Source organism: Diabrotica virgifera, chromosome 2, assembly GCF_917563875.1.
Source record: "Diabrotica virgifera virgifera chromosome 2, PGI_DIABVI_V3a".
Classification (NCBI taxonomy): Eukaryota; Metazoa; Arthropoda; class Insecta; order Coleoptera; family Chrysomelidae; genus Diabrotica; species Diabrotica virgifera.
In genome coordinates, this window is record NC_065444.1 from 230,292,383 (window position 1) to 230,306,921 (window position 14,539).

A 14,539-nucleotide genomic window follows, 5' to 3' on the forward strand; every position below is an offset into this window, starting at 1 on the left:
GAAGCCCATACTAACTCTATAGGATTCAAATCCGGATAATATCTTGGGTAACCGTAAAACTGAATGTCCTTTATCCTAGAGTATTTTGTCAATTTTCTAGGTTTTAAACAGAGGTTTGTGTAATTTTATAATGTCGTATAATTCAAATTTCAACATGTCATCTGTAAAGGAAATATTTCGCGTTGTCAGCCACTGCTGCATTTCTGCTTTCCTGGAAGACATAGTTGGACATTTCTCAGTTTGTACGCTGTGATACGGTGCATTATCAATCACTAAAACGCTGTTCGCGGGCAAATTTGGTATCAGTTTATCCTGAAGCCACTTTTAGCAATTGTCGTAGTTCATTGCATCATGATAATCTCCTGTTTTTATAGTAGGTTTGTAGCGCAGATAAGTGTTTTTAACAAAACCACTTTCACCTCCAGCATGCACTATCACAAGACTCTCTCCTTTAGATACTGGTTTTTGTATGCCCTTGTTTGAACTATCAGACCAGCTCTTTTGGTGGGTATGAGATGAATGGACGTATGTTTCATCCATGTATATAATTGGGCGATTTGCGTTCCTGTAACGTTTCATACTACGTAAGAAATTCAGTCTAAGATGTTGAATATTGGGATTTTCCATTAATAATTTTCTATTAGTTCTGGTTTTTCGCCAACGAAATCCCATCTTTCTAATTACTGTTCGTTGGCTTTCTATGGAACCTGAGTAGTTGTACTCCTCTGCAAATGTTCTGTGTATGCGTTTCACAGTTGGGACTTGTTTTTGTGTTATACAAAAATCCATTATATAACGTCGAAGACGCCCTATATCAAAATCGTCCAAGCACGTTTTTGAAGCGCTTTTTTTCTCTTTTTGTTTGGAGTTACAAATGAGGAATATTCGCCATCTTCAATTAATTGCATTTCCCGAGCAATTTTTTGAATGCTGCTTAAACTAACACCTGTTGCCAATACCACACGTTCCTGCACTTTTTTCAAATTTCTACACGGTTCATTGTTGTTCGCTTCATTTATCATAAAATGAATCACGTTTGCTATCACTTCCCGTGTCTGATTATTTAAAACTTTTCCCTTCAGATTCAAGGAAATAGCTTCAGAACAAAATTTGCAAATTTTAAATTGATTCTCCTTTGCGGTTCATATTTACAAAAAAATTTTCGCAGACTGTACCGACTTGTTCACGTTACAAACGGTAGATATTAAGTGAACGCTCAGTGCGAGATCCGTCGGATGACGAATGCGCATCATGGGCGTGGTTATTTTCAGACTTTCAGCTATTCTTGGTGAACTGTACTGGAAGGAAGTTTTTCGTGTGTCTATTACAGAAATAAGGTAAATATGAACCTACTTAGATATCTATACATTTTCACAGCTTCATTACATATACAAAAAACGTTTTTTTTATAAAATCGTTTTATTTATGTTGTCTTCCAGCCACCTTGTTGTCTCCAGTAAAATCGTACCTTTTACGGGGGAGGACATTAATACCTGGCTTCTGGCTTCCGCTTCATCACTGCTCGGCCTTGTCCGTAGGGGTGTTGTCGAAATAAATTTTAAGTCACTTGAGAAAATATTTATATATTTATTTTGTTTCAGCTTGTGTAGAACAAGCATTTCATTGTAAATCAACATCAAAGTGAATCTGAAGTAAGTGACATTGTTGATGGCAATACCAACAAGAATTCACCTGAAAATATAGAATCAATTGGACTCAATTGGAATTTATTAAAAAATATGGAATATTTTTATGGAAATTTTTGTCTGTCAGATCATTTCATATGTGAGAGTCAATTAAGCAAAGTAAATTATGAATAATAATTTATCCACATAATATTGTTTGTTTCGGGAGAGAATGTTTTTCTTATTTTAAAAGTAATTCAACGACATCACATAGATTTGCTCATGAAAATTTTCGATATGAGTACCTACATCATGTTTGAATACCAACTGGAAAATTGGACTACCTTTAGTGAATCAATGCAGAGAGAAAGCATCTTCATTCAACAATCCAAGCACTTCACTATCTACTTCGCAAATAATTTCCAGAGAGAGTACACCTACACGCTTTATATTCTGCGAAAGATCATCTACTACAGAAGAATACGTTTCTTTAGCTGATATCTTGAATAAAACACACAAAAGTTTGTTGCTTACAGAATACTACACAAAGTTTAATAAGGATTAAAGAGGAGTAGCGAATTCTTCTGGTAGGGTTAATTGAAGGTTATTATGAAGAAAAGTCGCTACAATTGTCATTAGCTTTAGGTCAACGTTTGGAACAAGAAATTTTGCAGCGGTTCCCTACAGAAAAATTGGTACAATTATTTTTTATCAAATTTCGAAGATTATTAATAAATATTTTATTACAGGAGTTTTATCGTGTTATCAAAATGGGAAAAACTTATAATAAATACTGCAACATCAAGTCCTCTTTTAAATCGACAGTAAGTGGCCATTTTGTGCAGACAAAAAAAAGCAAAGAAAAAACTCGCAACGGAAAAACTTTTGGTAGGTATAATAAAAGTTATTAATTGAATAATGTTTTTTTAATATTAAAGTGGTAAAAAATTACTAATATCTGATTGTTTTTAGAACTTGAAGACAATGTAGAAAGCATCATTCATTGTTTGAAATATGCTAATTTGAGTGTTAAGGAACCCGACCAATATTGGAGGGCATGTTCTAGATACCGACTGTTTCAAATAGAGAAGCTCACTTCAACAAAATCTATAATGGAGGCATGGCCATTTTATAAATAAAAGTCCTTCGGGATATCGCTTGTTATGCGATTGATTACGAATAAAGAATTTTGTGTTACTTTTAATTTTTTTGCAGATTGACATAATATATTATAAGATTTATTTTAATGACAGTAGGAGGGAATCAAATTGATTGTAAGAATAAAGGTATTTATTGTGGGAATGAACTAAGTTAATTGTAGGAACGAACGGAAATAATTATTGTAGAAATAAACGAAATTGATTGAATGCATCGACTAATTTGAATTGTAGGTCAATCATCGACGTTGTTGATTCAATAAACAGTGTTCGTTGATTCAATGAACAGTGTTCGTTGTTTGAATGAACAGTATTCGTAATATAAATAAAGTGATATTATGGTATACATAATGAAAGTAAATATATTAATAAATGGTTGTTCATAAATTCAATAAACGTAATACATTGGATCAACTAATGAAAATAATGAACTGATGAACATCGCCTTGTTGTTCCAATAAAACCAAAATTTGACAAATTTTAAGTATTGCTTTTGTTGTCTGAATTAATATTTTTATTAATATTACGTACCTTTTTCGTTGAGTGAGGTGGAGAATATCAAAGAGTGGACAAGAAAGAGAAGAGTAGAACGCTATATAAAAGATCATATAAGCCGAATGACAACAAATGAACAGTAAAGACGGCGGAAGACGGTTACCCAATAGGAAGACGACCGGTGGGAAAACCACGAAAATAAGAACGACAACTTACTGGAGACATATTGAAAAACAGACAGTCGTGTCTAGGGAGCGGATTTTATGCTAAATGCATATTGCTTGCATATTTCGCATAATTCAAAAATTTACGAAATTTTGCATATTTTTAAAGAAAAGTGCACATGTGCATGTGTCTATTTAAAAACATTTTTGGCCAAACAAAAAAATTCTAAAATTTTTTAATTTGACACAGAATGCTGTCATATCTTTTCAAGAACTACTTGAAGTCGGCTCATGAAATCGGTGCAAACCTTTTCGGTTTTTTTTTTTTAGAAAACGCCTGATCTTTACCCACAAAGTGCGTAGAGCACCTACGCCGTCATAAAATGATTGTAGAATGTAAAATACACTATTATTAAAAGAATATTTACACCTCTAAACATCGTTTTACGATTGTTTAACGGAAATTTAAATATGATCTAAATTAGCTCCCTAAATCAGCAAAATTAGTCACCTTTAGTCGATCAATGCGAATGTTTAGTTATTGTGAAAAATTACTTCTGTTTGTGAATAGTGCAATATGCCGAAAGATTCTAGTCTGATTTATTCCCGGATCAGAACCTATCCCCTTCTTTACACCAATGGAAATTTATTCTGCAAAGCATGTAGTAAAATAGTAAGTTTAAGATTCTTTTGTTCCTCTTTTTTCTTTAATAAATAATATTTGGCTGCTTCCTAAACATTTTAAGTTTAAACAGTTTTAAAAAGTATGTGTTATTGTTGTAGATACCATCTCAGCAAAAATTTTAGGTTACACAACACGTCGGGACAGACCTACATAAGTCAAAATGCAAGAAGATGAGCGAATCAAAAGTAGATCAGTTGCCCATTGGCAGTAACCCGTTAATGACTTTATCCAATGAACAATATAAATTTAATTCGGATTTATGCGAGGCAATGATTTGTGCAAATATACCTTTGAAAAACCTGGAAAATCGGAGGGAAAAAATTACGTACCTAAAATTTGCAACGATACCATAAAAAAATCAAGAAGATAGTGGAAAATTGAAACATTTATTTTATTGTAGATAAATATGTAGTTTCTCAAAATGCGCATTTTTTGAAATTATTGTGCATATCTTGTGCATATTTCGTAATTTTTTACCGCATATGTATGCACATATTTCACCAAAACAGCTCGCATATAAATCCTCTCCCTAGTCATGTCTATACCAAAAGGAAGAAGAGGAAATACCATGTGTATTTTCCAATAAGTATTTAAAATCGAATAAGCTTCCATCAAATGAAAATACTTTACTTATTGATAGAATTTTTCAAACAAGCAAATTAACAAAAATATGTACGTATTTAAAAAAAAATAGAAAATATTAATTAGTAGATTAAGATAGAAAAAAAGTTTGATGCTGAAAGTTGGCTTCTAGCAATTTTCTCGCCCGTCCCACACAAATAGCAATAAAATGTCCAATTCGACACGTAATACGCGAAAATAATCTCTACATTGATGATTTTATTGTGTGGTGTTGATTTAATGCTCTGAATCCATGTAGTATCTTTATTATTTCATTTCGTTCGCTGTTTTCATGTCAAAACGATACCACGGATTACCGAATGAAATGAAAGGCTTCAAGTTGTAGTTATAAAACTGATTTCTCAACCGATGGGTTTTGATTTATCCTGCGCTATCATTTCTGTATAAAAATTTTTTCACAACCTATTCACCTATAAAAAATAAAAGTATCATCCACAAACAAAGCATTTGTACGTCGGCTCTCGTTAAAATATGGCTCTTTGATGTGCAGGAAAAAGTGGACAATTTTATCAATGACGTGAGTGTGTTTTGACGCAGGAATGTCCGTCACAAATATAAACGTAAATGGCTTCAGGTTAAATAAAATGTACTGATACATATAGTACGGGATCCGAATAGGGGGTCGAAATGTACCCATCTGCTTACCGATCAAAATGGTGTCACAGTCATCCGTAAGGGGGGCGTAGGGGTTTAAATCACATTTTTTGCACATTTTAAGCACATTTTTTGATTTTTTTTAAGTGTGAGAGAATAATTTTATTTTTAAATTAAATAAGCATATTAAGAGGAAACAGTAGCGATCAACAGGTAGCGAAAACGCGTTCCAAGATTGCGGGTGTAATTTTGAATAGTTTTTCGAGATATTTGGCACACGTATTCGTAATATAATAAAGAATGGCGGTACAGAGCCCAATTTGAAAAATATATTAATATGTGGAAACTACTCTGTAATTAAATACTACGTAATTTTAATACTAATTAAAACGAGCCTGTACCGCCATTAAGAAGAACAAAAAAATACACTTTCTTCAAATAAACTTTTTTATCCGATGCCTAGATTTTGTGTCATTTTGGAACTACAGTGGAACCTCGATAACTCGGATTAATCGGGACCGCGGCCGATCCGGGTTATCGAAAATCCGGGTTAGCCGGATAATATGGTTAAAATTAATAAAATACGGTATACTTACAGATAAACTCCGTTATAATTGAAATAACATGAAATATATATGCACAGTATACATCTAAATTACGTATATTTGTATAGAGTATTTTTCATTCATTTGGTAAAAAACTCATGGGTAGACAAAAAAACGCAAACACAAACCTATCTGAAGCACGATTACAGAACGGAAGCGAAAAATAGGACTGTAATATTACACACAATAAGGTCACAATTGGAACAATGTTATGTTATTTAAGAACAGTGGAGACTAAGGCCATTGTTTAAAAAAGAATTTTTTAAATAGTCTTTTAGTCTTTTTTGAACAATGCTAAGACAGTTTGAAATAAATAAAGGTATACAGGTGCCTGTTGTTTCCGATAATCCGAGTCAATGAACGTCGCTCTGCCGCCGTGTGCCATGAGTCATTTTTACGATCGTATAGTTCAAATTACAAAAATACACATTATCTCTCAAATATTATATTACATATATTTTTATTGTTAAATTGTTTGTCTGATGAAAATCGGTCCGGGTTAGCCGGACTTCCGGGTTATCGGGAGCCGACTTATCGGGGTTCCACTGTACTAAAATTTTTTATTTCATTAGTAGTTCCAAAATGACACAAAATCTAGGCATCGGATAAAAAAGTTTATTTGAAGAAAGTGTATTTTTTTGTTCTTCTTAATGGCGGTACAGTCTCGTTTTTTTAATATTGTATTTAATTACAGAGTAGTTTCCACATATTAATATATTTTTCAAATTGGGCTCTGTACCGCCATTCTTTATTATATTACGAATACATGTGCCAAATATCTCGAAAAAATATTCAAAATTACAGCTGCAATCTTGGAACGCATTTTCGCTACCTGTTGATCGCTACTGTTTCCTCTTAAGTGTAATTCAAAGAATATTAAAAAAAAATATTGAAAGATATGCCGATGGTGGCAAATTTTTATAGACACCTCAAAAAAACAATGAATTTTGCAGTGGACATTAGAATTTATCATTGGATCATGATAGACAAAAAATTCAAAAAGATTTTATTAGCTTATGAGTTTCTCGAGGTAACGCTATCAAGTTTCTTTTAGTTTTAATGATCTTTGACTTTTTAGTATCACTCAGAAATCGAAACAACGAAATTTTTTACAGAAAAAAGGGTAAAAATCAACATATTTATTATTGTTAAACAAATATAAGCATAAAACAAAAAATATCTCGACAGTGCTATCTCAAGGAATATCTAACGAAAATATTTACAAAATTCCAGGTGAGTTGGTCAAGTAGTTTTTGAGTGACAATGTCTACAGCCTTTGAAAAGGGCAGTTTTGAGGAAAAAGCGTTTAAATTTTAAAGTATTGTCAACTTTTATTTTCAATTTTTTTTTGTCTGTTAAATCGTAAAGTGATGCACACCGGAATATGTTTTTGAATCGCGGGGCAATTTAAAAAAGAAAATGAGAATAGCTGTTGACCGTTTCTAACTACGCTCAAGCGCGCTGGCGCGAAGATGCTGCAAAGCGAGTCAAAGGTAGGGAGATAGTGTTGAATATCCCTATCTTCGACTCGCTTGGCAGCAGGTTCGCGTCAGCATGCTTGAACGTAATGAACAACGGTCAACCGCTGTTCTCATTTTCTTTTGTAAATTACTCCGCGATTCAAAAAGATATTCCATTGTGCATAATTTTACGATTTGACAGACAAAAAAGAAATTGAAAATAAAAGTTGACAATAGTTTAAACGCTTTTTCCTCAAAACTGCTTTTTCAAAGGCTGTAGACATTTTAACTCAAAAACTACTAGACCGACCCGCCTGTAATATATATTTTTTAATATTAAAGAAAAGTTACCGCGTCCACCAACAGGTTATTAGCGGTATTACTAGATAAACAAAGGTTAACAATGATTTTTAACAAATAACAAATCGCTAGATTTGGTACAAAATATTGATTTAGATTAGATAGTAAGTCTTTCACTGGACAGTTTTCTCCTGATAAAGCTGGTAGGGTGTTTGGTAGATTGTTTATTGAACGTTCACTTTGATATTTTGGACCCTCAAATGACCAATCGCTTTTTGTAAAAAAAAAAGTTTTGTGATCATTACATACACACTTGCGCACTAATTCAGATTCCGCACTTGATTGCTGCTTTACGAGTACTTCTGTCTGCCTCTTCATTGCCGATAATTCCTATATGTGATGGGATCCATATAAATTTCGGAGTCGTGTTGGTTTCTTGTGCAATTTGTAGTCCAGTTTTTATTAGTTTCTCTAAAGGACTTTTAGGATACAGATGCTGTATTGCAATGAGAGAGTTGGGCGAGTCGGTGAGAAACAGAAATATTTAAGAGGTTTGCATGTTTTAGAGCACGATACAGAGCAAATAGTTCGTTGAAATTAAAAAGGAGAATATAACAATAGATAGAAACCAGCTGCTAATCTACGATGACTGTGTAGCATCACTTTCTAATCCGGAGCTCACATCTCCAAGATGAGCAAGTATTTTTTTATTCAAGTTGGTCAGCCTTGTTTTTATTGATCTCTCTTTTAAGTAGGGACGGATTTTCTTTAACATGTCACTGAGACCTCTCAAATCAGAAGTGAAGTCATTGATTTTGATTACGGGGTTCGATAAGCCAGCTATGCTCTCTAGGAGAATGAATAATTGATCACAGTTCAGCGGAAATGGTGGTTCGTGATTATTGATAAAGGTTTTGGCTGGATGTAACATGCTAAAAATGGATACATTCGAATGCGTTGTTTCTTCAAGTTTAGATGTCTTTGGTTTCTTTCGAGTTGCTGTAGGTTTTGGTACTACAAATGGGTTTTTTTGAAGTGCAATATCGGTTTCTGGAGAGGCGACTTCACTTATAGAGCGTTTTAAATGAGTTTCTTTGTTTTCGGTCACTTCTGTATTTACATTTGGAAATTTTGACTCAGTATGTTGTGAAAACGTACTTTGGTGTGATGATGTGGTTGGAGCTTGATTAGATTCAGACGTTTAAGGTTGGTTATTCGTACTGGTAAGGGTTTGGGTAGGAATTGAGGCTGTTACTGTTTCTGCAGCCGAATCGGCTACAGTTGTAGTCTTTGAAGTTATAGAACTTTGTGGAGTTTGTTGTGTCGCAGATATATTTTTAGGTTCGGTGCAGGCTGCTGCCACGTGTCCTGGTTTTTTGAATTTGAAGCAGACGTTTCCATCTTGAGAAATGAATATTGTGTAGTTTATGTTTCGAATGCCATTGTTACGGCGCTTGGGATGGTTAAATTGTGAGGGTTAACATATACTTGCCGTCGAAAGCTTAGGATATGGCTATACTCGGGAAGATTTTCACCGATTTTTAGAAATGTTATGGGAGATACAAGATGTAGACCGATTTTTTGCAGTTCTTTTTCAAGGACATAGTGTGGAATGGATGGGCATACTTGTGACATAACAATTCTTTCGGCAGGTGTTATAAGTCGTCTAGCCTTTAAAAGTTCTCCTCGGATAGTGATTTGGCCATGGTTATCTAAAAACTCATCTAGGATATTTTTGTTCGCAAGATAAATGCAAACTCGGTTGTTGGAAAGGCGCGAGGCGAAAATGATATTTTTAGGTTGAATAATGTTACCAAGAGGGATTAGGTAGTCATGAAGTGGAGTATTTTCGATTGAACTAAAGACTAGTGCTAGCTGTCTAGACGGAAATTTAAATTGATTTGTCACTGCTGAGTAGCTTTTCGGTGAAATTTGGTTTTGTTGAAATTGTTGATCCATGCTTGCTTCGGTGGATATCATTTTAGAAGAACAGGTATCACCCGCAAGAGTGAGTGCGGCCCTGTCCCCCTATTGGGAAAACCGACTCCAGTTTTGTCAGTATAAATCGCAATAAAATTGAAAATGTGTTTAAAATGTTACTGGTATATACAATTATTGAATATTATAATACAATGAAATATTTATTATTTCAAAAATTTACGTGAGAAGTCGATAATATGCCATATATCACTTACTGCTTTTTTGTTATGTAATACTTTCACGAAAACTTAACTTGTATATAAATAAACTTTTATTTATATTTACTTGTTGAAACGATAAATGTTCTGTTAATTGCTTTTTGATAACTACCTAGCTCGTCTTCGATACGATGTTAACGGTACGAAGGTTCAAACTCTCCGCCTGTAATTTTGTATATATTTTCTTGAGACATTCCTTGAGATAACGCTGTTGATATATTTTTTGTTTTATGCTTATTTTTTATTTAACAATAATAAATATGTTGATTTTTGCCCTTTTTGTGCAAAAAATTTCGTTGTTTTGATTTCTGAGTGATACCAAAAAGTCAAAAATCGTTATAACTAAAAAAACTCGAGAAAGTTATCTCGATAAACATATTATAGCTAATAAATGTTTTTTGATTTTTTTGTTTACCATGATCCAATGACAAGATCGGATGTCCACCGCGAAATCCATTTTCTTTTTCGAGGTGTCTTAAAAAATTTGCCACCGTTGGCTTATTTTTCGATATTTTTCCTTGAATTTTTTTAATATTCTTTGAATTATACTGAATATGCTTATTTAATTTAAAAATAAAATAATTTTATCATATTTTAAAAAAATCACAAAAATATACTTGAAATGTTGATTTCAACCCCTACGGGATACCCCCCCCCCTTAAAGATAACTATGACACGATATTGATAGGCAACCCATGCTGGCCGTGTTTGTCTATGTATGAAATTTTCTAAAACAAAAATGTTTCATCCGGCAAGCAGATGGATACATTTCGACCTCCTATTCGGATCTTAGACTAATATTTATTGAGTTTAAAACATATTTTAGGAAAAAAATATAATAGAGTGATTCTAGTGTGCAGAGTTAAAGACGACAAAAACAAGTAAATAAACACAACGGGTATAACAACGTTTTTCTAAGTGGAATATAAAGGCTGCAAGTTATATAGGGTGTTTCATTGGGAAAGTAACATACGTTAACTGTAGAAAGAGGACACTTAGCCGGTCTCAAAAATACCGTACTAAATGGGTCTTACTTCATTACTAACAAATATACTGGGTGTTTGACCTACTTTGCCATTTTCTTATTTTGTTCATAACTTTTTAGCCACAGTGTATATTTATTTTATATTTGGCACGCAAATATTATTTAAGGTGTACAATCAATTAATTTATTTAAAATTGTAAAAAATCCAGGTCTGGATTAAAAAATATTGGAAAAATATTCCAACCCAAAAACAACACACTGTACATCAAATTTTTTTATAATAGATTTTTTATTTGAAAAGAGGATGAAAAACTAAATTTAATGGTATATTTTGAATTTTCGGCAAAATGATTTTTCTGGTAAAATTTTGAATTTGAATTCTGAAATTATGTGAATTGCAAAAGCTCGAAGTAGAAAAAAATTTAAATACCACTTACAACTTGTTAACCACACTTTATATTTATTTTATATTTAACACTGAATATTCTTTAAGGTGTCTAATCATGTAATTTATTTGCAATTATGAAAAATCCAGGGTCGGATTAAAAATCATTGAAAAAATGTTCCGACCCAAAAAAGCACCCTGTGCATTAATTTTTTTAAATGGATTTTGCACTACTTGAAAGTAGCATGAAAAACTAAATTAAGTGGATTACTTTATATTTTCAGGAAAATGATTTTTTGGGTAAAATTTTGAATTTGAATTCTGAAATTATGTGAATTGCGAGAGCTTGAAGTAAAAATATTAAAATGTGACTTAATTTTAATTAATACCATTATTTAATCTAAATTTTTAAAATGTTAACATTTTAGAATTTTTTATTATGGCGACAAATAACTTCATAACAAATATTCACCTTTAATTAATGAATAAATAATAAAAAATCTACAAAAAATACATAACTTTAATCAACGAAAGATCTAGTGCGGCAGATTCGTGCAAATATTTATTATAAGAATTGTGCATTTAATGATAGAAGCATATAATTTAGACCACATATACTACACATACAAAGCTTCAAAATTAGAAATGAGGCCATCTCAGATTTTACGTTTTACAAAAATGGCAGGCATTCAAATTGGCGACGATACATATGTGACTGGATCTACGAAAAAAGGTCGCCAACAATTGGTCGAGCGAAAAAATGTCGCGCACATTTGAGCGCGTATCAAAAGGTCGCCGGCGAAAAAACAGCGCCGACGAAATAAGGTCGCGTGCAATTGATCGCGCGAAAAAAGATCGCGTCAGAAAATATGTTTTCATTTGCATACTTTAACTTTCCTTCACACTTAATCCAGGCTTAGGTCAGATTTAGATGATGCAATAGAACTAAAGGATTGCTGTTAAATAATGACCCAAACAGTTAAATATTTTCTTATTAGTCATTTTAACCTATTGGTAAAAAATATTTTTGATACGCGCTCAAATGTGCGCGACATTTTTTCGCTCGACCAATTGTTGGCGACCTTTTTTCGCGACACCATATGTGACTAATAGCACGATAACTTTTTAACGAAAAGTCCCACTTCAACCAAATTTGGTATACGGTTTCTTTTTTTTTATTTATAAGATCGAGCTCCTGAACCGGAAGAATCGGTTTACCAGAGGTTGTGCTTTTCCTGGTTTTTATGTAAAAATATGTTGTGTTTTCAATTATTTTACCCTGTATATATTAATTTTTCAAAAAGGTAATACCGGCATTGAAAAGAGCGTAAAAATGTTTTTTTTAAATATGTTGAACTTTTTAGTTATATCAAGTACTATGTAATAAATGCATGACTTATCTTCACATGTACCTATGTGCGGCAGATTCGTGCACATATTATAAGAATTATTGTGCATTTAACGGTAGAAGCATATAATTTGGAGCACGTATACTATACATACAAAGGTTCAAATTTAGATAGAATCCCATCATAGATTTTGCCTTTTACAAAGAAGGCGGGCATTTAAAATGGCGACTGTACATATGTGACTAATAGCATGCTAACTTTTGAACGCAAAGTCAGATTTCAATCAAATTTGATATATAGGTTCTTTTTTTGATGTATAAGGTTGAGCTCTTGAACCGGAAGAATCGTTTTACTAGAAGTTGTGTTTTTCCTGTTTTTTTTTTTTGTAAAAATATGTTGTTTATTTTTTCAATTCTTTCACCCTGTATATATTAAGTTTTCAAAAAAGTAATACCGGCATTGAAAAGAGCATAAAAATATTTTTAGGAAATATTTTGAACTCTTTAGTTATATTAATTACCATTTAATAAATACATAACTTATCTTCACATGTAGGTACTTATATGCGGCGTGACCCGTCAAAATAGCCCGGTCAAAACAGCCCTGTCAAAAAAGCCCCGTCAAAATAGCCCGAACACAAAATAGCCTCGACAAAATAGCCCGCAAACAAAATAGCCCCGACAAAATAGATCGCACACAAAATAGCCTTCTGTCAAAATAGCCACGGCTAAAATAGCCCCGGCTAAAACAGCCTCTTATAAACAATTACATAATTATTTATACAAGGTGTCCAAAAACTTTTTTTAATTTAAATTATTTGACAAAAAGGAAGAATGTATTTAATTTATTTAATTTAAAATGCATTTTACTGTTGCCCGAAAACAGAAAAAAATGTTTATATCATAAATAAACATTGATTTTCGCTTAACTTAAATGTTCAAACTTCCAAGAGGCAGGAAAGACAGGACTCGAGTTCTCTGAAAAGACCATTTTTATTTAATGTGATTAAGATAAACATCTGAATTGAGGATAATGACCATTTCCGAAAAAATGTATTTTTAAGGAATGATTTCATGATGAATTCTGAAGGGAGCTTTTTTGTCGGGGCTATTTTGTCGGGGCTATTTTGTCGGCGGGCTATTATTCCGCGGCTATTTTGTCTGCAGGCTATTTTGTCGGAGCTATTTTGTGTGCGGGATATTATGTCAGAGCTTTTTTGACGGGGCTATTTTGACGGGGTACCTATGTGCGGTAGATTCGTGCAAATAATAATATAAGAATTATTGTGCATTTACGGTAGAAGCATATAATTTGGACCACACATACTACACATACAAAGATTCAAATTTAGATATGAGGCCATCTCAGATTTTGTCTTTTACAAAAATGGCGGGCATTCAAAATGAATCTGCCGCCCATAGGTACATGTGAACATACGTTATGCATTTATTAAATGGTAATTAACATAACTAAAAATTTCAAAATATTTCCTAAAAATCATTTGTACACTCATTTTAATGGCGGTATTACCTTTTTGAAAAATTCATATATACAGGGTGAAAGAAGTGAAAAAGAAACAACATATTTTTACATAAAAAAACAGTAAAAACACAACTTCTGGTAAACCGATTCTTCCGGTTCAAGAACTCGATCTTATTCATCAAAAAAATAACATATTTTCCAAATTTGGTTGAAATATGACGTTTCCTTCAAAAGTTATCGTGCTATTAGTCCTCCATGTATAGTCGCCATTTTGAATGCCAGCTATTTTTGTAAAAGGGACAAAAACTGAGGTGGCCTCATATCCAGATTTGAACCTTTATATGTGTAGTATCTGTTGTCCAAATTATATGCTTCTACCGGTAAACGCACAATAATTTTTGTACTATTTGCAC

The 14,539-nt window shown here is 32.7% G+C and overlaps 1 protein-coding gene across 1 annotated transcript; it reads right to left on the bottom strand.

Moving 5' to 3' along the window:
- Nucleotides 1-324: 324 nt before the first annotated feature.
- On the bottom strand, nt 325-789 carry LOC126880939 (uncharacterized). The gene has a single exon (XM_050645015.1). It carries the CDS (start codon nt 787-789, stop codon nt 325-327), a length of 465 nt encoding a protein of 154 aa, XP_050500972.1.
- Nucleotides 790-14,539: the final 13,750 nt, after the last annotated feature.

What these genes read in the sequence shown, in the direction of transcription:
- LOC126880939 (XM_050645015.1), bottom strand. Translation starts at nt 789, where the DNA reads ATGGATTTTTGTATAACACAAAAACAAGTCCCAACTGTGAAACGCATA.